General features: G+C 35.5%; 2 protein-coding genes across 3 annotated transcripts; one reads left to right on the top strand and one right to left on the bottom strand.

Annotated features, from left to right (window-relative positions):
* Nucleotides 1-1,282: 1,282 nt before the first annotated feature.
* On the bottom strand, nt 1,283-25,361 carry LOC128996917 (nicastrin-like). 2 transcript variants are annotated; one of them, XM_054422451.1, is made up of 15 exons: nt 25,103-25,361; nt 21,810-21,914; nt 19,950-20,073; nt 19,617-19,747; nt 15,348-15,463; nt 14,476-14,617; nt 13,436-13,669; nt 12,303-12,508; nt 10,011-10,183; nt 9,334-9,526; nt 7,852-8,079; nt 7,150-7,249; nt 6,094-6,286; nt 5,032-5,107; nt 1,283-3,109 (listed from the first exon to the last, which is right to left on the bottom strand). In XM_054422451.1, exons 1-15 carry the CDS (start codon nt 25,179-25,181, stop codon nt 3,101-3,103), a joined length of 2,109 nt encoding a protein of 702 aa, XP_054278426.1. In that variant the 5' UTR covers nt 25,182-25,361; the 3' UTR covers nt 1,283-3,100. The 2 variants fall into 2 exon arrangements, with proteins under 2 accessions (XP_054278426.1, XP_054278427.1); XM_054422452.1 differs by lacking the exon at nt 5,032-5,107.
* A 787-nt stretch (nt 25,362-26,148) lies between these two features.
* On the top strand, nt 26,149-27,486 carry LOC128996551 (serine/arginine-rich splicing factor 1A-like). Its single transcript, XM_054421940.1, has one exon. The coding sequence runs from the start codon at nt 26,474-26,476 to the stop codon at nt 27,182-27,184; it is 711 nt and encodes a 236-aa protein (XP_054277915.1). The 5' UTR covers nt 26,149-26,473; the 3' UTR covers nt 27,185-27,486.
* The last annotated feature ends 281 nt before the right edge of the window (nt 27,487-27,767 follow it).

Below are 27,767 nucleotides of genomic sequence, written 5' to 3'. Positions count from 1 at the left end.
TATTCAATATTGAAATTGAGTTATAAATATTTATTTACAAGTTTTTCAGTTTTAAGAAGTAATGTAGGCCTATATAAGATTGCACACATCCACAAGGATATTTTTTTAAATCAACCAACAATAAAAAAAATTAAATGCAAACATAAAATAGCTTACTTCCTATGGGAAATTCGCTAAAAGTGAATGTACATGTATACACTAGGAAACAAAACTATGAGTGCATATCATTGAGACATAGATTATAACTGGAGTCACTAATGGTTAAACGTTGGAGAAAAACGTGCCACTGTTTTAGCTGGTTTGTTTTTGGTGTTTCGTGTTGTTAGGTTGGCCGTGTGATTGGTTGGTGGGATGCTGTCAAATAATTCCAATTCATTCTAACCTAACCATACACTATTTATTTGGGATTATGTTATTTCAAGGACTTGTATCAACAACTTATTTAAGTTATTGCACGTTAAAACCTCTGCATTTAAAGTTATTTTGAAACGTTATAATTTGTTTTTGTTTGATAGTAAATAAATACTAACTTATATACCTCTTTTCAAGCTATGTGGTGAAAATAGGCTAGTCAAATTTCCTGGTTTGGAGATATTGGTTTAGGCCAATAGCCCTATGGCATTTGATTAAATAACGACCATCGGTTTATGATCTTGTTAAAATGGGCTGTTCTTGCTCGTAAAATAAATAAATAAACTTATATTGTAATCATAATGTTGAGTTGGCAGATTTTTGTTTACTACTGTATCAACAAAACAGGATGACGCCATCTTGATCTTGCCTCTAATTTGACAAGTCCCACCAACCTGATCACCCAGCCAACCTAACAAAACGAAACCCTGAAACAAAACCAGCAAAAACAGTGGTACGTTTATAAAACACAGAGTGGTTACTCCAGTTATTATTATAGCTCAGTGGTGCATATACACACAATTATCTCATGTATTATTTATATAAATTATTTTAACATGACCTCTATATATTAATGAATAGAGATATATTTTCTCAAATCATATTATACAATAGAGCTTAATAGATATAATACCACATAAAATGTTAAGTCTATTTATTGTATAAAACTGTACACTGACAATACAATGAAAAAGTACATAGCTGAAGGTTTAGTTAGTTTAGACGACAGGAGCTGTGGAAAGGAATATTTGTATCTTACTGTGTAAAATAGGATAAAAACACTTTGTTTTATGTTGTTATCAAAAATTAATATTAATGTAATGTTTTTGTTTACCTGCTTATTTATATACCAAAAATACCAAACAGAAAAACTACTACGTACTGAGTTGAAATGGGTATAAATCAGAATTTACTTGATTTTAATATTACCTAACTAAGGAGTACTAAAGTAAATAAGTTACTTTAACACAGATTATATAAACACATAAAATCTTTGTTCAACTACAAAAATATACAGTTTATCCTAAAAAAATCAAACTAGCTACTAAATTCATTGCATTTAGCAACATTGTCTATATACAATAGATACATAAAGTAGACTTTCCATCTCAGTTGTAACAGTGAAAGACAATGTTTAAGGTTTGATGTCTGGCATTACCGAGTGTGCTGCTGTATACAAACATTTTCCTTTTAATGTTAAGGAATTCATTTTGCTGTCCGAGATGTATTCATTGGTTTTGGTACCAGGACATACATACAATTTTAAAGACATTCTTGCTGGTAAACATAGTCTACAACTTAAACAAAATTGAAGGTTAAAATCAGCATATTGTAATGTTTTCATCATCAGAATAAAAAAAAAAAAAATGCATGAATTAGCCAGACCATATTGATAAGAAATTTACTTTCCTGTACAGACATTTAAAGCATACCTATTCATTTTGGGACTATATAACATCACAAACACTGATAGTTTCTTAAAGTCATGCTTATGTACATATATTCAGTTTATGTCAAGAAGTAACTTTGCTTCAAATCTTGCAACCAAACTTAAGTTCATTAACACTTAAAAGCTGTGTTGTAGCGTACCAGGACAACAATCATACGATGAATGCAGAAGCAATAAAATTACTAATCAATTGTGACAAAATAGTTAATTACTAACAACAAAGTTCATTTTAATGGTCTAAAATTTTTAGATAGAAAATAAGTTTCCATACAGGTTCTTTACTAGCATTAGCATCTGAGGCCTAATTTTGACTCAAAAAAATCATTAATTTTCTATGTAGAAAAATAGTTTGGTACAGTTAAATTAAATGGCTAAGGTGAATCCAAAAATCCGCTTTGAGAAAGGCAGACAAAAACTTTCACAATGGGCAGTAAGTTATAATTTCTACCTAAATAAGTTTGGCTAATTGTTATGTTATGATCAAATCGGCATAGCAAATAAGCCCATGCCGAATATGATCTTGAACTTGGACTGACTAAAAATGTAGTAAGTTACTTACATTTTGAGGTTGAATCACTAAAACTGTATCATTAATTTTGTAAACAGTAACTGGGATAAAATTTAATTTTAAGTTAGTTAAAAATATTAATTTTCATTATTACAATATCCAAAAGGTTGTTACAACACGTTTTTTCAGATATGTCCTCTGGTTTGTTTCTTCATTGGTAAAATTTGACTTACAACACCAAAACACATTGTGAAAATAATACACAGAACAAAAAAACATAGTTGCCACTGCAGTTTTTATATTTTGTAATATTTCATCAAAGTGTTTGTTGTTTGATGTTAAATTTTACCTATGACTAGCCATATTATATTATTTATATTATGTACTGAAGTTGGGACAGTTGCCACTAAACATGTTGTAACAACTTTAGGATGTGGTAAGATAAAAATATACTGTACATTAATTTAAATCAAAAACCAGGAGTAGATAATTTAATGATTAAAAACACTACAAACTAAATTAATTCAATTCCAATATTAGAAACTTCATTAAAAACTGATTTAATCAACAGTTTCTCAACACAGTATCACAGTGGAGGGGGGTGGGGGGATCAAGTAGGTCCAATCCGAGAGGCAAATCTCAACATCTCGCACCGAGGTCAAAGGGCGACGCTGCGACTCGAGTCCAGCGTCTGGAGAGAAATGAGATTTGCGTCGTGATCCTAGCAGCGCTCACAAGTGCTGTGGACAGTGGAGTGGTGGTAAAATTAGGAGACACCAAACAGTTCATGGGCAGTGAAAATGATGGGATTGTCAGGATAGGAAGGCTAGGATGGAGGTTAATTCTTTGTAGGATATCAAATTCCTACTTAATTTTGTTTGAACAAAACAAAAGTGTAATTTTCAGCCTAGTTTTGAGTTTTGACCATGGGGGAGAATACAAACTAAAAGATTAAGTTGGAATTAATTTTCTGAGTAACCGAGTGTTTATAGTGTTACCTGCAAATCTGTAAGGCTGTTTGACTCTCGGTAAGAAGTGCAAAAGAAAATAATCCATGTTGTGCAGACCTCTGTGACGTTCTAAAATTGGATGAAGTGGTCAAGTAATGAAAGACATGAGAATTTCGTAACCAAACGTAACCCCAAAAACTTCTGGATTTTAGACGCAAAGAGCTATTGGCAATACAAAAAAAAAATTCTCTTAGGTTTCAGTGGCCTCATAAGGTAAGAAAAGAATAGTTTTTACCTGCGCTGTGGAAGAATCCATTTGATTTAATAGTATAATTTTACGTTTGGCGAAGTGTGCATGCCTTTTTGAGAGGAAGAGGTATTAATAAGTAAAAGGTATAAAGTACTAATAACACAGCTTAGTTAATTCTAATGTTAAATGCAGTTCCTTCTCTAACAGTAGACTAAAGTTGGTATGAATGACAACTTCATAAATGAGACTAGTTTGAACCAGACTAAATTCTTTTTGTCCTAGGACGCTAAGTACGAGCCCGGAATTGTTTTCACATTACTTTAGGCTAGACCTAGGGGTACGGCATTATCACTTAGATAAAATCCATTGGTGATTTGGCGGGATTCGAACCCGGGACCCCAGGAACCGGAGTCCTGCGCTCTAACTACTAGACCAGCTCGCTCCCCCTAAACCAGACTAAATTAAAACAGCATTATTGTATGTTGTATTGTATTTAGGAAAACTTGTTGAAACATTAATAAATCATGCCTTTTAATTACTTTTCTTCAATTAAATCATAATTTAGCTCTTACAGTGATAAAAAATACCTTGACAACTGTTATAAAACTCTAAACCATTCTCCCTCAGAACTAAAATTTTCATTTCAGAATTTGAAATAAACAGAAAATTTAATTTTGTTTTAACTTTGAATATGATATAAAACATAAATAAGACAAGATAATCAAACTTAACAATAATAGATTAGCAATATTTTTAAATTGTTAGATAGCCTAGTAATATACAAGAGGATGATTAAATAAAATATTGTTATAAAATTAGCAGAGGAAATTGCATGCGGTTAGTTAACAAATAACTTTAAATCTACATTTATAAGCAAATGAAACTGACCAGCAATTTTGTAAATTTATTTATAACAATATAAGGTCATCATGCATCAACAGTTTAAAAGCTGTTCTACAGAGATACACCTTAACCTTAATGGGAAAACGGAAAACTAATTCCAAAAAAGGAAACAAATATTTAAAATACATCTAATGATACATTTTTCAACCAGATAAATAAGGGCAGTTATTTATTCAAATCTGAACATAATTTGGAAATAATGTATAACAAAAATCAATAAACAGACATAGAACTCTTTAGATTTCACCTTCTATTTTTATAATTCAGCTGGAATCACTTCAAGTTTTAATACCAACACCACTACTATCTGATTGCTAAGGGACACTCTATAGGCACTTTTCACAGAAGTTACAAAGACTAGCGTTGTCTGTAAAAGAGTAAGATTATAGGTTTCATGGTAGTCAATGAAACCTAAATATTACTCTATGTTACAAAACGCTTAAATCAACAACGTCTGTGAATCACCTGTACAGAACGACTCAAAAGTGTAAACCTTAAACCCCACCAGGCATGAGCTGTGTTAAGTGTTTCAACTTATTTTCCAAAATGCAATACATACCACGTTTCCATACACAACTGAGTCTTTCATTTGCTCTAGTAAGTAAGTAGTGTCCCGCGGCATATCATTTGCTACCCTAAAACATTATTTGGCTGAATCAAGCCCCACACAACAAATAGGCATTACAAATAAAGAGGTCTTTCAAGAAGGTATAAATGATAAGATTCATTTCATAATGTTATGTACAATATTTACTCAAGCGAAACATGTAGAATATTTTGAAAACGCATATAATGCAGGTATAGATTTTAGTCAGTGGCTCAATATGTAGCACCACGGACCTCAGACTTAGGCAGCTATGTCGAGGGGTTTGAATCCTGGTACTTGCCACTACTTTTTATAAGTACAGTCAACCATTGTACTGTACCGGCTCACCCATTGCTTTGCTAGATACTTTTCAAAACCAAAAATTTCTAATCTTGTAATAAACAAGCAAACATAACAACAAATTTATTATGCAGTAAAAAGTGAAAGATTACAGTTTTCAGCAACTGAAAGAACTTAACTTCTGATCCTGTCATCATTACATGAATATGTAACTTGTACACTTTATTAAAAAATATTTATTTAAAACAATAAACGCTTAAATAAATTAAGATCCTGAAACTAACATGAAGTTCACTTTAAATTACAATGTATAAAAGCAAAGCATAGGAGTTCAGATTAGGCCTACTTGGAATTACAGTATATTTTGTCGGAACTTTACCTGCTTGGTAATTAGACAACTTGGAAACGTTGAACTATGATTACTAAGCACTTGAAACTGCGATGATCGTTTGTTTTACAATAGCTTAAAATTGTGAGCTTATAATAATTAAGGCATTTACTCCCGCCTATCACATGACCTGATATACAGATTAGTTTAGACAGCTGGTAGAAAACGTGTATAGGATTTCCGATTACCTACTAACTAGTCAAAATATATATTTAATATTTTCTCAGAATTAAAAATAATTAAAACAATAAAAATACCCATAAAATATTTACTTTGAAAACTTGAAAACTATGGAAATATCTCCTAGAAATATTCCAACTTGGAACTATAGGAAGATCCCTACTTACAGAGGGTTAAAAAGCTCATCAGCGTTACGGTTGACCCAGTAGACGGATAGGAACGAGAGAAACAGGACAACAAGTCCAACCATCATCGTGTTCAACTCCTGGCTGTGTGACGGACGCAGGAACATGCGTAGACTCAGCTCAGGCCATACTGACTCTGTCCAAGACGAGAACTCTCCTGAGGTCCAGTTGTAGTCTGCGTAACAGTGAGAATAGTTTGAAAAACAAAACAGAGTGATTTGAATGTACTATTAACCAAACACTAGGGATGGATAGGTCCTTAAATTGGGGGGGGGGGGAATAGATTCCCCATCATTGGGACAGCATTAAATTTAATTAAGGATTCTCTCAGAGCGGAATTTGTTCCAATCGTGGCGACTGGCGAGTGACAATGATGACGTCTTTGCGATCACTGGAAATGTCGCCGATATTGTAGGCGAGGTTGGTAATGTTTTCATGATAGCGGGAAATGTTACAATGGTTCCGCAAACCCAGGAGACGATAATGTCTCCGTACTCTTGGGAGACATTCAAGTTGGCGATACGATCCGAGGGGCAGTTCACAATGGTATGGGAGATGTTTACGATGGCGCTCTGAGTGCATGACATGTTACTGATGGTGCTAATGTTAATGATGGTGCTTATAGTCACTATGACATTGCCGCTGCAAGGATCAGTAAATAACAGACAAAAAACATACTTTATCACACAAAATTGTACTTCAAGGAATTTTAAAACCCTGTGACATGGTGTTTTTATAAATAAAGAAGCAAAATTTGACAGTTTACTTGTTGAGACCAATATGCTATTTACCTGTGTAAACTATGTTTAAATAAAGCTTTGTCGATATTTTAGTCTGTTGATGTTTGCCAAAAACTACAGATTATTCTGAGTTACAATTGCTGAGTTACTATAGCATAATTGGAATAAAAATTCCATCATCGGAAATTCTAGTGTAATGTTCAAAAATACAAATGTTTTATTTCTTTTATTTACATTTCCAATTTACAAGTATCAAATACGATAGTTATGTATGAATGCAGATACAAGTAAGTCTTACTGTCAATAAAGAAGGCAGGGCTGACAGCTAGAGTGGAGACAATACCAGTTTCCATACAAACACCCGCGTCTCCATTCACACTGTGTATCCACACATACACCTGTAAATATTAAAATACATAGATAAAATAAGTTTTATCTGACAGATTACAACAAATGCAGTGGAGGTATGGTTATTCAAAAACAGATGGGACCAGGTTTTAATTAGATAACATAAACCAAATTCATAGATGTGTGCGAGCTTGAGATATTTTTATGAAGCTGAGCCCGAGCTGAGTTTTTGAAAACAATTAATTTTATTTTATTCAAAAAGCGTATTTTCTGATAATTAGTGCGGTCATAGACTCCAGGATACAAAAGTAAATATTTTCCGACCATTTTCTTTCAATTGAGAATTTAAATGACGGCATCCCTTTATAACTATCATTGTGTTATCAATTTACTGTAATTAACATTGATACCAATGTTATAATCCATCACTATAATCTGTGATAGAGGTAAATACACCCTGCAGTCACAGCAAAATCTTCATCATCTCATGCGATCACAGCATAATCCTGTTTATTACCTATGGTATCAAAAGATTATAATAGTAGTCTGGTAAACCTCCAGGTAGCCTAGAGACTTACACCAATATATTATCAGTCTACAACAAACTCAGTAAACCACTTTAATTTTTAAAATATACGCTTAAATATTTTACCTTAGTGTCACTGTGCAGAGCAGAGCACTGGTCCTTGGTAGTAGCATTGGTAGGTTTGCCTGTAAGCTGGGCCAGTGTTAGGAGCGTAAGTGTGGAGACCTGGTTAGGCGAGCGAGACACTCCGACGTACAAAGGCAGCGGACCTTCCCCCACCACTGTGTCTCCCGAGACGTTACGGAACATACCACATTGTCTGTCCACTAGATAGCAGTACAATAGCTCATCCACCTAGGGAATATAAGTAACCTGTTTTAACCTTATTCAAGGGCAACAATGGTCTGAGAGAACCAAAGAAAAGGATAATTAAAAATAATAGTAACCCCACTCTTATTTTGCAGGGGGGGGCCAAAGCCATAAAGCACTTCATCTAAATGATTGAGCACCCCGATAAGTTGTTTTATTGAGAGACCTTCAAATTCCAAGCACCCGGTAAATGGCTGTAGTCTCCCAATCAGTTCCTCCTCGGGAAGATTACACCCTCTTACCAGATTACCAAGTCGAGTTTTTGCGTCTTAGACGGAGGGCTGTATTCCTTGCCCCCACCTTGGTAAAAATATCAATAGTCATCAAGTTAACAGTCAAAAGCTGCTCCAATTTATTGTCCCTGTAATTATAAGACCAGCAAATCTCTACGCTCTTGCTATAACTTTAACTGCAGCAGCAGATTCCATCTCAGGCCACCATACAACCACATGTCAAGGCAGGTTGGACCACAGATATATACAGCCAGTCCAAGAGTCTGGGCTGCAGCCCCTATGTTTTTTCCACCAGTCTTCTGCATGCCATAAGACATGCTAGTGTGCAGAGTGACACTACTCCATTAATTATAAAATCAGCAAATGTAAAAATAGTGGGTTTCATACTTTTAGAAACGTGTTCAAATTTTCATCCGATTAATTCAAATTGAAACAGCATATTATCACGACACAATATTATAAAAATGATTAACTACTTAATTTAAAATAAAAGTAAGTACAGGAAAAAGTGGAGGTTAATATTGATCCATGCTCTCTAGTTTCCTTGCAGTAAGCAGCACAAATTACCATCCTGGGTAACACATACAGAAATTGAGATAAAACTTGTTTTGGCTTACCTAGGCTATGAATCTTTAAAGTTACCAGAAACTAGACCTTATGAGAAGCTCACCTACCTGTGGCAGGGCTAGGAGGGAAGAGACCCACCTAAAATAAACCCTGGACAGCGTAGCATGTTGGTGTTAATGGGGTTCATTGGAAGTTGTAACTCAAATCAATCAATTTGCTACTTTTTTGCTTATACTTACTGTCTGTGTGTGTCAACTTGAATCATAATCCAAAATAATGACTCCTATGACAGGTGAGGGGGGAACTAAATAAATAGACATAAGAATCACTGTATGACCCACAGTGTTAAAAACAACTAAATTGACAGATTCCCAAATATGCAAAGCAGTTTAGTGCTTGAATTTAGGACACAATATTTTAAACTGATTTATGTACCCACCAGCGTCAAAGTGGCTGCTGTACTGATATTTGCCGGCCATGTCACATCTTTGTCCACCAGTCTAGCCAACGCAAGCGCCATTGTCTGTGCAATGTTGGCAATACTGTTTTGCACACTGGTCTCCGCAGGTTGGCTACCATTGGCGTACTTGTAGGCTGCGTTCACTGAGTCATCAAAGAATCCGTTGTAGTACCTAAAAACGATGCAATTAGCCACCATTCCTAGATCTCTGTTTTTAACTGAGACATATCATGAAAGGAGCCAGTCGAACGGTATAATTTTGTCAAAATGTCAGTAATTTTGTCAGTAGGCCTACTTTTGGATCTTACGATCTACAATATAAACGTTGGATCTTCCGATCGGCTATTTAACTATTGTATCTTCCAATTTTGGATCTTCCGATCGGCAATATAAACTTTGGATCTTGTGAAGATGATCCATACTTTCCATCATTCTACATTTAAATTTCTGTTCTGCACAAAGTTTTTAACTTTTTTATACTATTTAAGTGTTTACAAAATCTAACGAAAAGTTAAAGTAGGTAGTTTATGCAGCATTTCAATTGTTATTTCTAACGAAAAGTTAAAGTAGTTTATGCAGCATTTCAATTGTTATTTCATCCATACTACAAGGTGTATACATGTTTTCTAGGTTACACTTGAGGTAGGCCTACTTACATGTTCGTATAGGCTTTGTTGTGATTGGTAAGAATGACTCCAGGCAGGGACATGTTGGCTTTGAGGAATGAGTGGAGAGAAGAGGGAGGTAGTTGTTGCTTGGCCTGACTACAGGACCCTGCCACAGTCACGTCAAACTGCTTACTGGCCGACACTAGAGTTGAGATTGTGGTCTGTAACATGCATCACTATCAAACTGTTGTTACGGACACACAAATATTTACTGTATTCACTAAACCCTAAGCACAAACGGCTGGTATATTGGCCATCATATTAATAAGTAACCTAGCCCAAACCAAAACTTAAAATTTTCTATGCAACCACAAACCCGTAACTGACATGTCCTACATCCTAGAGGTCAATCATCATCAATTGTGATGGGGACGCCATCTAGGTGCATATTTTAACCAAAATATCAGTGGAGGATTAGAGTATAACTAGTGGCTTGTAGGGGCAATAGCCCCTATATTATGGTAATTATTTTGTACAAATTATTAGTCTCATGGATTACCTTACCTTGAATTATCATTTTACATTTTTGTAAATTATGATATGTATAATAGATTACATACCTGCATAATGCATTTTGATGTCTGCTCTATTTAAAATAAAAATTCCAAAGGACATGCGGTGTGTTTATAATATATACTTTCTAATCATAATTTACAATTATGGAACATTTTCCAATAAACAATCTTTAAGACTATTAATTAAATCTATATAGATTTCTTTAGATATAGACAAATTATCTTAGAAAAACACATAGAGATAATGTCATCATCGAAATTGTAAACTGCTAATTCAATGACAAAATCTCTCTGAAACAATTTGTTTTTTGTAGTATCCATTTCGGTCGATTACTTGGTCTTTATTTGGTTCTAGTACTAATTTAACATAATCTGGCCTCTTTACTTTTCTAAAAGCAACATATAGTTGACCATGGGTAAACACTGGGTTTTTCAAATAAATGCCCACTTTTGTGAAGGTTCGTCCTTGCGCCAAAATCTTACCAAATCAAATTGCACAATGAACCCATCGTTCTTTGGTCCTACCCTGTGTAATAAAATCTCATTTAAAAGTAGTAATCTATACACAGAAATAAATTCATGTTCATCCGATGCTCATTTATTCTTCTTCCATTAATATTGTGCCAAATCTGGTGCCTGTTGTTTTCATTTCGAGGAACAATAATTCTGCGTGGTAGTCTTTCGACATTATACATTACTGTGCAAAAAAACAATCCATTATAAAGTATTAAGCTTAAAAGTATCAAATTGTTTACAGTTCATAAGATTTGATCTAATTTTCACTTTGTGTTGTTTACTGCTACACAAAAAATTTGACAATAACAAAATGTGTTTACACTAAATAAAAATACATAAAATTAGATTCCCATGCTATTGAAATGTAAATTATTTTATTCTGTTACACCCTTTTGGTGCATAATTAAGAAAAATGAATAATTTTCCCCAAAATTTCATGCCCAGACCTTTAAAATGGGACCTTTCCCAGCTTTCTACGGCCTACCGTTTGCTCACAATTCCATTGTAAAATTTTTGGCTTACGGAATTAGATATATAGATGGAATGAAATGATCTGTGTAGCTTTGTTAAGTTGACAATACCAGCTGTTTCATTAGCCAGGATCATTGATTAAAAGCCCGATAATTTAGGATAGCTGGGTCTCGTTTCAAAATATCAAAAAGCTACACACTTATCTCTAGATAAAACCAGCAACTTTTTGATTACTAGGTGAGCACATAACGACTAAGCTACCCAAAATTACAACACAATGCTTGGTCTTTGTGTGTGGTAGACCATTTATTAGATCTGATAAATGGCCCAGCATTGAGACAGCATCGTAGGGAAGTCACGAAATTGTGCAATATGAGCCATGAACCTTAAATAACGGACAGAGTCGTTGACAAAATCTTTCTCTCTAGGACTTTTTTCACTTTTATTAAGATAAGCCAGCTGTTTATTTCTAAAAACTTTCAACTGATGACCAAATCTTCAAGTGAGTATTAACCTTATGTAAACATTGGGCAATTTACAATAAAGTCAATAGAAATCGACTAAGAATCAACTGTTAATCCTGATGGATCTTAGTGGAAGTCAATTCTGAAATTTGGGTATGTAACTTCCATAGGGGTTAGTGTCTCAAACTTCAGTACATAAGGATCAGGTTCAATCCCAGGCAAACCAACAACAATTTGAGGGGATTGGACTGTGTTCACTTAAAGGCCTTTGACTTACTTTCATACAAAATACCACTGTATTGTCACAAACATACCTGTGCAGTGTTTGACATGAAGCAGTGACAGTTGAGCTGTCTAGTAGCGTCCAGCTGATGCAAGTCAATCACCTGGTCCAGATGTTCCAACAACACTGGTGCGTCAGACGTTGGAAACTTGCCTTGCAACATGTCGTACACAACTCTGCTGGAGCCTATGTAATCGTGAGCCTCTCCGTTCAACAGGCCAAACATCACGTTCTTGGCTGAAAATGCGACAAGAGTAATTCAGAAAATGATTCAAAGTAAAAGGGTGCTCGTTAAAAGGTTTTTATCAGAATATCAGGTTGTATAGGAAATAGTCTTTTCTGGCAAAAAAATTAACACAAAGCTTCAAACTATACACAAAAATAAGAAAATTTCACTGAACTGACAGCATTTTAGCAGGGCAAGCTGCCTTAGTGAAATATTCTAACTTGTGTGTACAGTGTAAAGTTCTGTTTTCTTTTCATACCATAGGACTCTGTCCCATCTGGGCAAGTCTTCTGTCCTTATAAGGATGAGGAAAAAAATAAAGGCTATTAGTTTTGTATAAATTTGTGTAAAATAGCGTGTAAAAATTTGGAAAATTGGTAAGCCAAGCCTTACTTTCTTCCTGTGTTAATACTAAATAAATATTGATTTTTAAACATATATTCAATACCATAGGCTATACCAGGACTAAACAAATAAGCATGGAGGGCTGTGGCATGTGACTTGGGGAAGATTTAAGAACAAAAAAATTAAAAGTTTGTATTACCCACCGGTATGGATACAAATAGCTCACATTCACACTGTATTAAATGTGGATTATGTTTACATCTACCTATACACAGGGAATTTGCTAAAACCATGTGTCAATAGTAATACTTAATACCTCTGTATTAATGAAAGAAACAAGTTTGTTTAAACCGACAATTTGCTTATGACTAAAATTATTTTGGGGAATAGAAAGGGAATAAAATAGTTCCACCACCTCTTTATCATTGTTAAACTAGTCACAATTAATATTTAAATTTTGAACTATTTTTCTGAATCACTTCATGTATATTGTATTGAGTGAAGCTCATGTTTTACAAGTGAACCAGCTCTTCTTTTGAAAGCAAAATTTAGAACCTAACCTAAAACTCTTCACTGAAACACCTGTTACTCACTGTAGCTGTCCTTATGTGTAGGTAAGAGGCGGGTGAGCAGGTGTGCCGTAGTGAGGAGAGTAACTAAGCCAGTGACTGTAGTGACTGCGCCAGGCGCTACACCGTCAAACATAGCGGCTGCGTCTAACCGCGCAGTCACCAACACCACACTGCCGTTGGCTACCGACGAGTACAACTGCTGCGGGAACAAGGACGTGAAGATGTTTATGTCTCCCATCGGATCACAGTAGGTCACTGTAATAGGAAAATAATGTTCAGGTATTCGACTTGGGACTTAAAATCAAATTTATCTAATGGATTTTTGTCTTTAGCCTGTTTCCCAAAGTATTCCTTTTATTGATCAACAAAATTCATTTGCAGTGGTGGACAGTTAGGGAATTTCTCAATTAATTCCATACAATATTCATTTCTGTTTTCTCTGTCGCATGGACATCCTTCGTACGAGCGGGACTGTAAGTGATGCGCCCATGCATCTTCTAGTCTCGTTTCCTCTAACTTTGCATTGACTAGTCACCATTTTTATAGAAAAACAAAAAAAAACTATCCAATATTTAAATGTGGTGCATTAAGAGGGGAAAATGAAATAGCTTGGAGTATACTATACTCATCAAATACATACATTTTAGGCAGCCTAAAATTTTAAACTTTTTTAAATGCGCTTTTAAAAGACCACATTTTTTCTGCCCTTAAGATTCTTGGGGTTGCCCCCCCCCCCCTCCTCTCTCTCCAATCTGCAATACGGCTATGTGTATACCCCACCCAATTTACATAGTCTTGGCTAAGCTACTGCAGAACTCACAGAAAAGCATTGAATCTCTAACAGGATTGTTCCTATACAAAACAATGGCTGGCCATAAAACATATTACATATTTATCCTACAAAGTTTGTCAAGAATGTATGTGTTTGAGAAATGGATTGCTATAGTTCGGCCGCTTAGAAAGCGACCTCCTCCAGCATTGGTTTAGCATTAGCGCGCAGGTCGTTTTCTAAGCGGCCGAACTATATACAATATTCCATTGACAAAACAGTTTTGACTTACATGGGTTGAAGCTGTTGATGAGAGAGTTGCGTCTCAGACAGGTGGGAGTATCCACGGCTGCGTACATGTGACCTGTCATCTGTAGAGAACACAACGACCTTTCACCTTGACCTTCCAGCGGCAGGTTGAACTTCTCAAAACACTTGAAACAGAAACACAGAAGTAAACAATACAAAAAGTAGGCTACATGAAATTACATTCTTCTAAAATAAATAAGAAGTTCAGATTAAAGGTTAAATAAATATATAGGATGGAGAGGACACAGCTAACTCACCTGATGAAAGGTTGCAGACGAGTCAAAGAACACATAAAAATACACACATAATAATACTTGATATTTCACTTCTTTCTGAGGTGTCTTCTTCATAAGTAGGCCTAGATGGCAGTTACAGAAACAACAGTTTGAACAGTATCTTGACGTCAACTGTACAAGTGTGCATTCTTGTTTCTTGTTGAAATAAATCTTTGAATCTTGTTCTGTCATTAGGTTTAGAAAGTGATTCAACCCCGGTTGATATCATCAGTTACAGGATATGAATCCATAAACGTGTTGAGATGTAAAATCTGTGCACAAGTGGCTTAGAAAGTTTGTTTTCTATGTAGTATGTTATTAATTTTTAGGAAAAATATCTATATCTATCCACAGTTGGCTTGTTCATCCTCATAGCCACATCATTAACCTTTCTGTACAACTCAAGTAAGTTAAAAAAAAACACCACATGTTTTTCTTATTTTTTGTTTCTTTTTGGTAAAAAAAAATGTTCCAGAGCTTTGAAATAGAAGGATTTTTAAAAGAAAAGATATTTACACTTTTCACAAAAAGAACGTTCGAAACTACAAAAAACATGTGCGCAAGGATGCTGTTCACTCACTTCATGTATTTGTTTTATGGCTGCAGAATCTTTGATGAAGAAAAGAGGAACCCTCCAGTCGAGTTGCAGGAATCCTGAGCCGAGCGGGTTCCACGGCTCGCTGTCACTGCAAGACCCTAAAACATTAATCTTGGATGAGAATATTAATAATAGACAATATTGTTAATATTGGGTTGTTCTATGCCAAATCATCATGCGAGCGAGCTGGCGTAGTGGTTAGAGCGCGGGACTTCAGTCCCTGAGGTCCCAGGTTCGATCCCCGCCAAGTCACCAATGTATTTTATCTAAGTGATAATGCCGCAACCCCTAGGTCTAGCCTGAAGTAATGTGAAAAACAATCCCAGGCTCGTGCCTAGCGTCCTAGGGGGAAAAAATGCCAAATCATCAACAGTCTAAACCACGAATTCTCAAATTTGGCTGACATTTACTCAGGTATTGTATCTGCCAAGACTATTTTAAAATTAAACTTTTGGTTTTTGAGTTTAACCCCTTCGCTTACAACGACGGCGATCCGCCGTCGCGCTCCCGTTAGCCATTGTGTGAAGCGACGGCGAATCGCCGTCCGCTATTAAAACCTGTTTGTGCCGAGTTAGTTCCCCAGAAATCCAATAGATCGCATATGCTTCTTGTTCTATGATTTCCAGGCTTTCTTTTGGTTATATATTCGTCATCTCAGTCCAGTCCAATCGGCAAAAAAACTGAAGTTGAAATGTTGCAACTTAGCAGCTTACGACGTCTACACTGGTTTCACAGCTGATACGTTGTTGTGTTTACTTTGACGATGTAAACATTGTGTTAGAGCCTTGTTTTACTTTATTATTTTATTGAAAAGTGTAGTTATCTTATAAAATAAGTTATAGAATTTACTTAGTGTAAGTTTTTATCAGTATTTTACTTTTTCGTCGTTATAATGACTGAGTTATTAGGCCTATCATGTCGTGTTCCACTTCGTCGTGATAAAGATTGAGCTACGGTATCTTGTTTTACTATATTATTCAATTGAAAAGCTTTTGTATAATACGATGAGTCTTCAAAATAACTTGGTATTCGTGGATGAATGTGGAAAAGAGTTAGATGAAAGTGACATTATAAAACTTATAGGGGATTGTGACAGCGACAGTGATTGTGACTTGTTTGAGGAGAGTGGTTGGAGTGATGATGATGATTTGGAAGGGAGCAGAATTCAAGTGAGTAATAAGTCTAATACGCCTATTGATTATGAGACCACAGTTTCCCCAGAACATAATACTAATTGTGTTAGGCCTAGGCCTTTAGAAAGTGACCAGTTGTTGCTTGAACAGCCTTCTTGCAGCTATGCTAGGCCTATGACCCCTCCAGATGCCCTTACTGTCCAATATAATTCAGATTTGTCTAGTAGGCCTGAAATATTTGATCAGTATGTATCTTCTCCATCACGTGATGAAGAATTGCCTAAATCAGTCCAGTTTCTTGATCGGTTATACCGCGGTAGTATGAGCGCGCCTTCTCTCTCGCCTACACCGAGTGAGGAAGCTGACGACCCTGGTTTCCCTGACTCTAGGCCTATAAATGATATAGATAGTGGCAGGCATAGGCCTATGACCCCTCCAAATGTCCAATCTGATTTAGATTTGCCTATTAGGCCTGAATTATTTCACCAGCTTGCATCTTCAATCGTGCCTGCCCTCTCACCTACACCGAGTGAGGAAGCTGACGACCCTAGCTTTCCTGACCCTAGGCCTAAAAGTAAACCTGTTAGGGGCAGGTCTAGAGGAAGAGGTAGGCCTATAGGAAAAAAAGCTATTTCACAACCATCTAAGCCTACTAAAAGGTCCAAAACTCAAACTAGTAACGATACAGCTCCACCAAAAAAGAAGAAAAAGGAGGGTTGGCAGTGGACCAGTACCATAGAAAGTAATATAATAAATAAAATCCCTTTTACTGGTTGTCCTGGTGTTAGAGCAAGTTTGGCTAGAAGTTTAGGCTCAGCTCCCTCTGAATTAGATGTTTTCAATGCGTTTCTTGATAATGACTTTTGGCAACATGTTGCAACAGAGACTAATAATTATGCCAAAGAAACAATTAGGAAAAAGAACGAAGCAGGCGGGGTAGGAAAAACTATATACTCAGAATGGTTTGACACAACTGCAGATGAGATGGCTTGTTTTTATACACTTTGTGTCCTTATGTCGCTAGTAAAAAAAAGAACCATACAATCATACTGGTCGCCTAATGCTGTAACTGAGACCCCTTTTTTTCGTAAAGTGATGCCATTCCGCCGTTTTTTGCTACTGTCCACATTTTTCCACCTTACAGACAATAAAAGGAAACCTGAGAATGATAAACTGTGGAAGTTAAGGTATGTTATTGAGTACATGAACAGGAAGTTTTCCCATATGTACATACCTGATGAAAACATAGCTGTCGATGAGAGTCTTATGAAGTTCCGAGGGAGATTGGGCTATGTCCAATTTAATCCTAAGAAGAGAGCCAGATTTGGCATAAAGTTTTACAAGTGTTGTGAATCTGGAAGTGGTTATTGTTCTAAATTTAAGATCTATACTGGAGCTGAAGTCAAAGAAAATGTACCGGTTGAAGAAGGAAGTGGGGATTCTACACAGGAGGAAAAGCTGTTAACGAGTGAGGCGATAGTCGTTGAAATGACAAAAGATTTGGCAGGAAAAGGACATACTCTGACAATTGATAATTGGTATTCCTCACCTCTTCTCTTCTATAGACTTAAGCAAATAGGTTTCAATGTAATTGGAACAGCTAACTGGTGGAGATCAAACATGCCAGAGAGCTTCAAAGAGGGTAAACTTAAGTTGGGCGACTACGAGACAGCCTATAGCCACGATATGTTAGCAGTAAGGTGGCAGGACAAGAAGCAAGTTTGCATTTTGTCTACCTTTCATCAAAAAGCTGACAAAAGATCAACTGGCAAGAAAGACAGAGTTACCCAAGAAATTATAACAAAGCCAGAACCAGTGATCTACTATAATCGTTCAATGGGTGGAATTGACCGCGAGGATCAGCAATTAGCGTCGTTTCCTAGTATGAGGAGGTATGCTAAGGGATACAAAAAGATCTTCTTTTACATAATGGACATTGGCCTTTTTAACTCTTATGTAGTGTTCAAAAAATTAACCAGAAAAAAATTGGGGTTTAGTGAGTTCAAGGAGAGGTTTGTCAAGCAAATGTTTGAGTCGCGACAACTGCCACCGTACAATCGAAGAGGACGATCATCCAACTCAGAAACACCTCTGAGGCTCCAGGCAGCAACTTGGGGACATTTTCCTAGGCCTATTCCTCCAAATGAAGTCAAACAAACACCTTCAAGAAGATGTAAGGTGTGTAGTGCCCAGGGAAAGCGCAGTGACAGCCGATGGGAGTGTGAGCTCTGCCTTGTCGCACTTCACATGCCAGAGTGTTTCAAGGCATACCACACCAAAATGAACTTTGCTTGACATTTGGTGAGTTTTTATAAGTGTCATACAGTATTATAGACTAGTTCCAAAACATATATGAGCCCTATGTAGCTAAAAATGACCAAAGTTTTTTAATTTTTTAATTTTATTTTTATATGGTATAATAAAAAATTATAGTTATATTTTTTGGGGAAATATTTATATATTTTGAATCTACATTTAATTTTGAATAAGAAAATAATAATATCTTGCATATAAATAGTAAATGTTGCCTGAAAAAAAATTAAATCAGAAATGAATGAAACTAGCCACAACAAATTCGTTTGTTTTGGCCTAGGCGGGTAAAAAAAAAAATCATAAGTGAATGGGTTAAAGGGGTAAAATAAAACCCGTTTTTGAACAATTTAAAATTGTTTTAAAATACCATGATTAAAAAACCATACCACCTAGAGAGCTAAACTGTTCACAGTTTTGTTCGTTTAAGAAATTATCTTTAATTTACAACATGACTTGAATTTATGCTACAAAAATCTTAAAATCTCTTTTAAGATTCCTTACATTTTTTTAAAATTAAAATTCCCAAAATAAGTAGCCTTGAATGTTTGTCTTAATCTTATACATGTTATCTAGTCCATCAACATGCATGCAATATTTAAAGATAAAAATCTCAATGGGGTTCTTGTTTAAAAAGAAATTTTTATACCAGGAACACACATAATTGAAGGTAAAAGTCAGAAATAGGGCTGTGAAAAGCTTATTAAAACTGTATAATTTAACAAAACAACTGTCAATATCTAGACTTCTCATTATCAATTACATTCTTAAATTATTTGCTGAATAAATACAATTGTACCAGTATTACCTTCAATACTGGAGTAGCGATTAGGACAGGTGTCGTCCGGACTCATGTTTTTAGGTCTATCCTGCGTCTCGTTGACTGCTAACAAAATCCCGCTGACTCTCGGAGAATCCCTCAATTGCAGCATTACACTCCTGTGGACAAAGTCTGTACATAACTTGAATTTCTACATTCTACTCAAAAATAGATTTGTATGTTGTTAGGGCTCTTCTTCAACGATGTAATAGTCTTTAAAATGTAGAAAAATGTTAGGCTGCAAAGTTAGACATAGACACGCCTGTAGGTTTCAATGTCAAATGGTTTCTATTTAGATAATGCTAAGTAGAAAGTATTTACCGGGTGAAGAGTTGGGGAGGTACTACTGCCATGTAAGGCCCAGCAGACGATTGCTGTAGGAGCCATTGGACGTCGGACTGGTTGTTGACAAAGTGGACCACTCCTTTGCTGCCCGACTGGGATGCTGGAATAATCACACAGATTAGAGTATCTAGATAGGTCACTTTATCTACAGAAAATTACAAATACTTTCACCATTTAACCCATTGATCCCCAAAAGCCTATATTTAGACTTTGGAGAAGATTGTTGACCGTTAGGTAGCCTTTGAAAATGATGTTGACCGCCAAAAAAGGTACCGGTATATATAGCCAGGTGTTGTACGCCAAGAGCCTATAAACATGGCTATTTTGCATTTAACATAGTTAGGTCCTTCATTATAGTACCTAAGTAAGAATATGAATACATAATTAAGTAATATCGAAACTAAGTAGTGTGTTTTAGTGACTAAATTTCACAGCACTTTAGGGAAGAAATCTAGGAATGTTTAAGTAAAAACAAAACATTGTATTATAAGATAATAGTGATACCAAAATACAGGATGGTCATAAATTATTGGCTTTATTTCTGTTGTTTTTTTCCTCCTGATCACAAATTTAAATTAATCTAGAGGATACCTTAAATCCGTCAATGTGATCAAATGTCAACCGATGAGCGGCGACCGGTTTCAGCCCAGCTGTGAGGCCATCTTCAGGCGATGAAGGAACATAGATATCACTCCGAAGAGGTCGTTATAAAGTCTATAAATACCGTACATCACGAGAAACAATAACGTATTTATAGACTTTATGACGACCTCTTCGGAGTGATCTTATATATTTAAAAAATTTGGTTTTTCTTTTCCGAGTTCGTTTGGCTCTTCTACCCGACCGATTTTCATGATTGAGGTCTCGAATTGAAGGTATGCACGGACAGATTTGCCATCAAGCATCAGCATAAACGTATATATAATTCCTACTTAGCATATACGTAAACAAAATTTGCTCCCCATGTATTTCTTATGGGAGTTAAATTTGATTTTTCTTTGCAGAGTTCGTTTGGCTCTTCTACCCGACCGATTTTCATGCTTGAGGTCTCAAATTGAAGGTATGCACACGCAGATTTGCCATCAAGAATGGGCACATATTTATATCTATCCCCACTCGGCTTATACGTCAATAAAATTTGCTGCCCTGTATTTCTTATGGGAGTTAAATTTGGTGTCTCTTTTCCGAGTGCGTTTGGCTTTTCTACCTGACTGATTTTGATGGTTGAGGTCTTAAATTGAAGGCATACACACAAAGATTTAACATCAAGCATCGGCCATCGAAGTAAATGCATCGGCATATATTTACCTACTGTATTATTTGACGGAAAAACATAATTTGATTCATTTTCGACTCCTTACTTCAATTTAAGATATATTTAAATTAGTTATTATTATACTATCCTATATATTTTGGTCTAAGGACCTTCAGTGAAATACCTGTATTCATTTAAGCTACTGTATTAGTTATTCAAATTGGACAAGTTTCAAGCAAACACAAGGAGAACAACCAATATAAGCATTATTTTTCATAAGTTTTTTCTATGACTAAAAATAATCAGTAATTATAGGCTTAAATTGAGCTAAAATGGTTGGAATCAGTATCAAGATACTGTATTACTCATCCAAAATCATAAATTTGATTAGTTCTTAGGATATTGTATTTGTAGTTTAACGCTGCGGAGCAGCATGGGTCTTCTAGTATCTATGCTATATCTATGTTAACATAAGCTTGTAGGTTGTATATTTTGAATTTTATAGGCTATGCTCTTTCCACTATTGTAAATTTCTGAATAGAATATATCTAGGTACTAAAATAGATTTAACTATGTCTTACTTCCACATCCAAACTGATTAGTTCCGTTAAGAAGACGAAAACACATTGCAGAATTCTTAAATGTTTCATACATCATTTGGTTAATATCTTGTCGCTGGGCAGAAGCTGGAAACAATTTAGAGTTTTAACATCTAGTTTAAGTCTTATCAATCTTTAAAACAAAGGATTCAATGCAAATAAAATAAATATTTGTTTGTATAATCTGTATAGACATATAAATATATGTTTAAATTGTGTTAAAGAAATTACATTCCATAGGCTTAATGTCCATTATCACAAATGTAGGCCTAACATTTATTAGGCGATATTTTTTTTCCTATAAATGAAAGTCTCATAATTAACTTAATTAGGTAAGTTACTAAACATTTTTCACTTATAATTAATTAGCAATCAAATATGAAAACAATATTTCTTAAGACTCTTAAACCAGCAAACTTTGAACTTAAGCGTCAACGTCTAGTCCAAATCCCAACAGTAGGGCATACCAACAGTCTCAGAACTAACTTAGGCCTACTGTTTGATATTTTATATGGTCCGCAATGTTTTCAATTTTGTTTATATTGTCATTTGTCTGCTTTCATTGCAATGTTAAATGTCTATTTAGGCCTATATTGTTTTTGTGGTTAAATATTCTATTGTTATAGCAAATTTCCCATATAGGGAATAAGTTTAAGCTATTACCGTAGTACTCTTGGTATAAGACCTGGACCCGGGCCCGATTTACTTTTTCGTTTTGAGATTCCTAGAGGTCAAAAACCCCATCCGTTCAAATTCATATACAGTATATATTATATTGTATATTGTTCACATTTAGGGCTACCGGTAACTTACTGTAACAATTCTTCAAGCAGAACTGGTAACTTAATATTGGAATTAATATAAATTTGAAATAAAAACTTCACACTTCACTAAAAATTCAAAAAATATTGGTCAAGATTTTATTTCAAATTTATACTGTAATTAATATTAATATTAAGAAAAACATTTGACAAGTGAAAATTCAAAATTAACTTAGTTATAGACCTTTTCTAGTTCGTTTATCAATCCCAGGGACCACACAATTGAATTGTAACTTAGGGCTATTCCAGAATTGAGCGAACAAGAGTCATAAAGCCTCTAGAGAGTTTACTTTTCAGTCAGTGAGTCTAGTCACTTCTCAGATGAAATAAGTAATTACCCTAAAGGCCCGTTCACACGGGGCGAGTTTACAAGCTACACGCCAGCGTGTAAGAAGCCAGTGAGTTGGCGAATGTGCTTGTATTCGTTCACACGGAACTTTGTCCACTCGCCAACTCTCAGACGTGTAGAAAGACGCCGGCGAGTTGGCGAGTGCGCTTGTAGTCGTTTACAAGATGCTTTTTCCACTCGCTCAGTAGCTGGCTTGAACCAAATCCTTCAACATCTTTGAGTAACAAGCGCACAAGCACAAGCAACTGTGTTCACACTGGGCTGATTTTTACGCCTACTCGCTCAAAAGCTGGCGAGTTGGCGTGAAAAGTAGCGGCAGCGTCAACTTTTTCCAGAGCTTTTTTACAAGCAGCTTTTGAATGAGTACGTCGTTCACACTGAGCTATTTTACTAGTTGCGTGTAAAAAGGCCGGCTTGTAGCTTGTAAACTCGTCCCGTGTGAACGGGACTTTACTCTAGCATGTTTTAGAAAATTACAAAAAAATCTAGCACCGAAAGGGTTAGTCTAATAACTTATACGAGAGGTCGTCCAGTGGTCGAAACTCGACCAAAAATGTCCAATGTACTGTACTCACTTATCTATTTTTACCCCACACTGTAAATAAAACATGTGATTGGAGTTTCTTCCATTTGTTTTGATTTTCTGTTTATATTTCGTTGTTATTTCGTCACCATGGCAACGCATAAGATCCATGTTAATTTTTTTCAAATTTTTAAACTCATTTTTCGTGCTTATCTTTGAGCCTATTTAAATTTATAAAGGGATTCTGCACACCTAGAGGAAAATAGCTTTCTAACGGTATGCGTAGATTTCACCTACGATGCACACGAGCTGAGAAAAAAGGTTTTAAAGAAACATGCTCGCCTATTAATATATAGATAGATAATAAACTTAGGCTATTTTTTACCTAAACTAGATTAGTTCTTAATCCTATTCTCTAATACGAGCTAGGCCTATAAGTTAACTCAATAACTCGGTGTTGAACCAAGTAGACCTAGGCCTATAACTTAAGACATATTTAACTTATTACTTAAGTATTTTTATATTAGGTACTTAACTTATTTGCTTATGTCTGTTTGTCTGTAATTTAAAGGCATTTGAAGATATTAATACCCCCGCCGCAGCAAACCTGCCGACTAAGCGAATTTTCATTCGTCTGAATTGATTTTCAATTAAATATATTTTAATAACATTAGGTTTAACGAGTTCCTAGGTTTGCTGCTACAAGGAAACTAAGTTAATAAAGTGTGTTTTTTAGTAAAATATTGATAGCTCAGTACAAAATAAATAAATTTGCCAAGTTTGATCAAATTATATCCATAAACAAGCAAACTACAACATTTGACGATTATTCTCCATATGAATAACATGGAAATTTTAAATTTACAATTTTTTTAATTTTCTCTGTTAATAACAACCGAACAAAAATACTTTTATATGAGGCTACTAAATTATTTGTTTTTTTTAAGCTCTTTAAAAAGGTCGAAAGAGAAATTGGGAAATTTTGTGTTTTGAGGGTCAAAAGTGAGAAAAACAAATTTTTACCCCATAAAACCCCCCGTAAAACCCCGTTCCCATTGTCCGATCATGCTGGTTATATTTATATATATATATATATAGGCTATATACATATATAAAAATTTGAATGAATGGTGTTTTTGGCCTCTGGGGACATCAAAATGAAAAAGTAAATCGGTCCCGGGTCTAGGTCTTACCGTGCCACCTACGGTAATAGCTAACTTCCTTCCCTATAGGGAAATTCGCTAAAACAGATGAAATATGAATAATTGTAAAGGAAAACAAAAATAGGCCTATCGATATAATGAAAAGAAATCATCGATAATAAGTTAATGAATGTTCCCCTTAATAGGAGAGTAAATTACCATGTAGTTTCTCGTTTTCTACCATTTTGTTAGTAAAAACCCCATGATATTACAATTTGTTTGGTTATTTTGAAAATATAATTCAGTCCTAGATGGCCTACTGAATACCCTAGGTCGTGCTTCTAAATTTTAAACTAGGCCTAGGCTGACTTAGATTAGATATATTTGATAGGCCTGTAGGCTATTTGTTAGTATAGGTAGCCTAAGACATGATCACTTACCCAATGGAAAAGACAACAATAATAGTCCCATCGTAAGTAGGCCTAAATAGCTCATAATAAGATACTTTAGCGTAATCATGTTAGCCTATTTATAAAAATTAAACTTTAAAAACCCAAGAGAGTAGAGACTAGGTTACCAGTTCAACTCAAAACTAAAATTCAACTAGTTCTAAAGTTCTTATTAAACTCAACTCAATTGCAAATTGCAATTCTTCAAGTTAGTCAACACACACACAGCTCAGCTAAGCTTCCACTTCCAACTTCCATCCTTCCATACATAACATACAAATACATAACCTCAAACTACAGGTAAAACAAAAAATCCTGAAGCCAAAAACAAAACACTGTCGTCAGTCGTCGCGGCCCTTTTGATTTTGGCCTCTCTTTAAAGAGATTGGTACTTATTATATGTTATTATATTTTCTGTGGTATGGAGTTTTATCCAAGTGATTTGTACGTTTTCCATTTCCACCATGGTTTTGCTTGGAGCGAAAGGTACGACGGATGGGTGCGACCGACCCGAGACCCGAGCGGCAGTCGCGCCTCGCGGAACACTGCTCTTGCGCTCTTGGGGTTTTTGCATAGTCCTCTTTTGCTTGGAGCGATAGTCCCACCTGTCGCTCCAAGCAAAACCATAGACTAACCAACACAAGGATGGGAAATCTACTTAGGGAGTATGTTTTATCCATGGCAAAACGTACCTTTACATATTTTTAAAAATACGGCCACCTTTAACACCAGGCCAGGTCGAATTGGCAACGTCGCAAGTGCAAACTACTACGTCACACTATGCAAACATGGTTTAATGCAATATAACAAAAAAGATTTTGTTTTAAAACAAAAGAAGCCGTTGTTGGAGTGTATCTAAGCAATTTGGTACAGAATGCTGAATTTTCTGTCATCTTACAATATGATCTTTATTCTTATAACCAATGGCGTAAAGTCTTTTGCAGTTTTCTTACTTACTAGTCTAGCACTCCATTCCTAATGATCTTCTCCTTCTTCTTCCTTTCACTTTTGTTTCCTATCATTCTTTGCCTTGCCAATGCCATTCTTTCGTTGCTGTATTTACTTTTACTGTATTGTGTTGATTTGAGGAATAATCATTCTTGGTTGATAAATGATAAATAAACCAGCAAGTATGATAATGTAATTTGTTGTTACATTTTATTTTTCAAGTGTTTTGAAGTTGAAAACTCTATTATTTGTGTAAAGTGATCAAATCTTAAGTACTAATAGGCCCGCAACATTACGCCTGCTTCACTGGGTTTGAAAGAAAGCTGATAAAACGTCCGGTTAAGTCTCACAGTGTTTTTGATAACTCATATTGGCCTGCAAAGATTTTGTTTGAGTTAACCTTTTTAGCTTAATATGTCTAGAAATGAAACAAGAATTTATGTTGGTAATTTGCCTCCCGATATTAGGACCAAAGACATTGAAGATTTGTTTTACAAGTTTGGTAAGGTTATGTTTGTTGATTTAAAAAACCGCAGGGGACCACCATTTGCATTTGTTGAATTTGACGATGCACGGGATGCAGAGGATGCCGTTCAAGCTAGAGATGGGTATGATTACGATGGCTACAGACTTCGAGTGGAGTTTCCTCGAGGTAATGGGCCAAGTGGATTCCGAGGTCGAAGTGGAGGTTCATCATCAAGAGGAAGAGGTCCTCCTGCAAGGCGTTCCCAATATAGAGTACTCGTCACTGGATTACCTCCATCAGGAAGTTGGCAGGATCTGAAGGATCATATGCGAGAAGCTGGAGATGTATGCTTTGCTGATGTTTACAAAGATGGAACTGGTGTCGTTGAATTCTTGCGATACGAAGATATGAAATATGCATTCAAGAAACTCGATGATTCCAGGTTTCGATCTCATGAGGGTGAAACTTCGTACATCAGAGTAAAAGAAGATTATTCTGAGAGCGGTGGTGGAGGTGGAAGTGGAGGATATGAAAAAGCTGAAAGAGGAGGTAGTCATAATAAAGGTAGGTCAAGAAGCAGAAGTTACTCCCCCAGGAATAGAGGCTCACCTACTTACTCTCCAGTGAGACGTTACTCTCGATCTAGATCACGATCTTAAGCATTCAAGAATCAATCATCACCAGCTTAACAAGGTTTCCAAATTTTTTTTTTTACAACTCAATTTCTGTGGTCCCTTGTGTGTTTTAATAGTTTTAGTGTAGGTACCTTAAAACTTTAACACTGATTGACGAAAATAGACTGGTAACCTAAGCTTTCCATTTGGTGATGAAAATGATTCTTGTACAATGAATTTTTAATCATAATGTATTTTTCAATCATGTTTCCTGAATACAATTTTTTTAACAGTTTTAAAGGTATTTTGTAAAGATTATGTTTTATTAATTAAAGTTATTCCTCATAGTTTGGCTTTTATCTTTTGTTTATTTGAGACCCAAGAACACATTAGGTAGCCTATATCAAACCAAGTACAGTAAGTTTGACAATCTTCTCTTTGTTAATGTCCCCATAGGGTTGCCATATCCCCGGATTTCCCCGGAGATTACCGGAGGGATTTCTACTAAAAGTGAGAAATCTCCTCCTTTTACTCTCTTCATATTTAAATACATTATATAACGGCACTTTTGGAATAATATAAAAGTTTGTGTTCGCAAATATCGCTATGCAAAATTACTGAAAAATGC

Source organism: Macrosteles quadrilineatus, unplaced genomic scaffold (assembly GCF_028750875.1).
Source record: "Macrosteles quadrilineatus isolate MER2022 unplaced genomic scaffold, UCM_ALF_1.0 Scaffold_6__1_contigs__length_79288215, whole genome shotgun sequence".
Lineage (NCBI taxonomy): Eukaryota > Metazoa > Arthropoda > Insecta > Hemiptera > Cicadellidae > Macrosteles > Macrosteles quadrilineatus.
This window is presented reverse-complemented; position numbering and strand designations above follow the sequence as displayed.

What these genes read in the sequence shown, in the direction of transcription:
- LOC128996917 (XM_054422451.1), bottom strand. Translation starts at nt 25,181, where the DNA reads ATGATTACGCTAAAGTATCTTATTATGAGCTATTTAGGCCTACTTACG. An exon ending in ATTGTTGTCTTTTCCATTGG is followed by an intron (nt 21,915 to 25,102) that starts GTAAGTGATCAT and finishes AATTGTTTCCAG; the next exon opens with CTTCTGCCCAGCGACAAGAT. An exon ending in CCTCCCCAACTCTTCACCCG is followed by an intron (nt 19,748 to 19,949) that starts GTAAATACTTTC and finishes CTTTGTCCACAG; the next exon opens with GAGTGTAATGCTGCAATTGA.
- LOC128996551 (XM_054421940.1), top strand. Translation starts at nt 26,474, where the DNA reads ATGTCTAGAAATGAAACAAGAATTTATGTTGGTAATTTGCCTCCCGAT.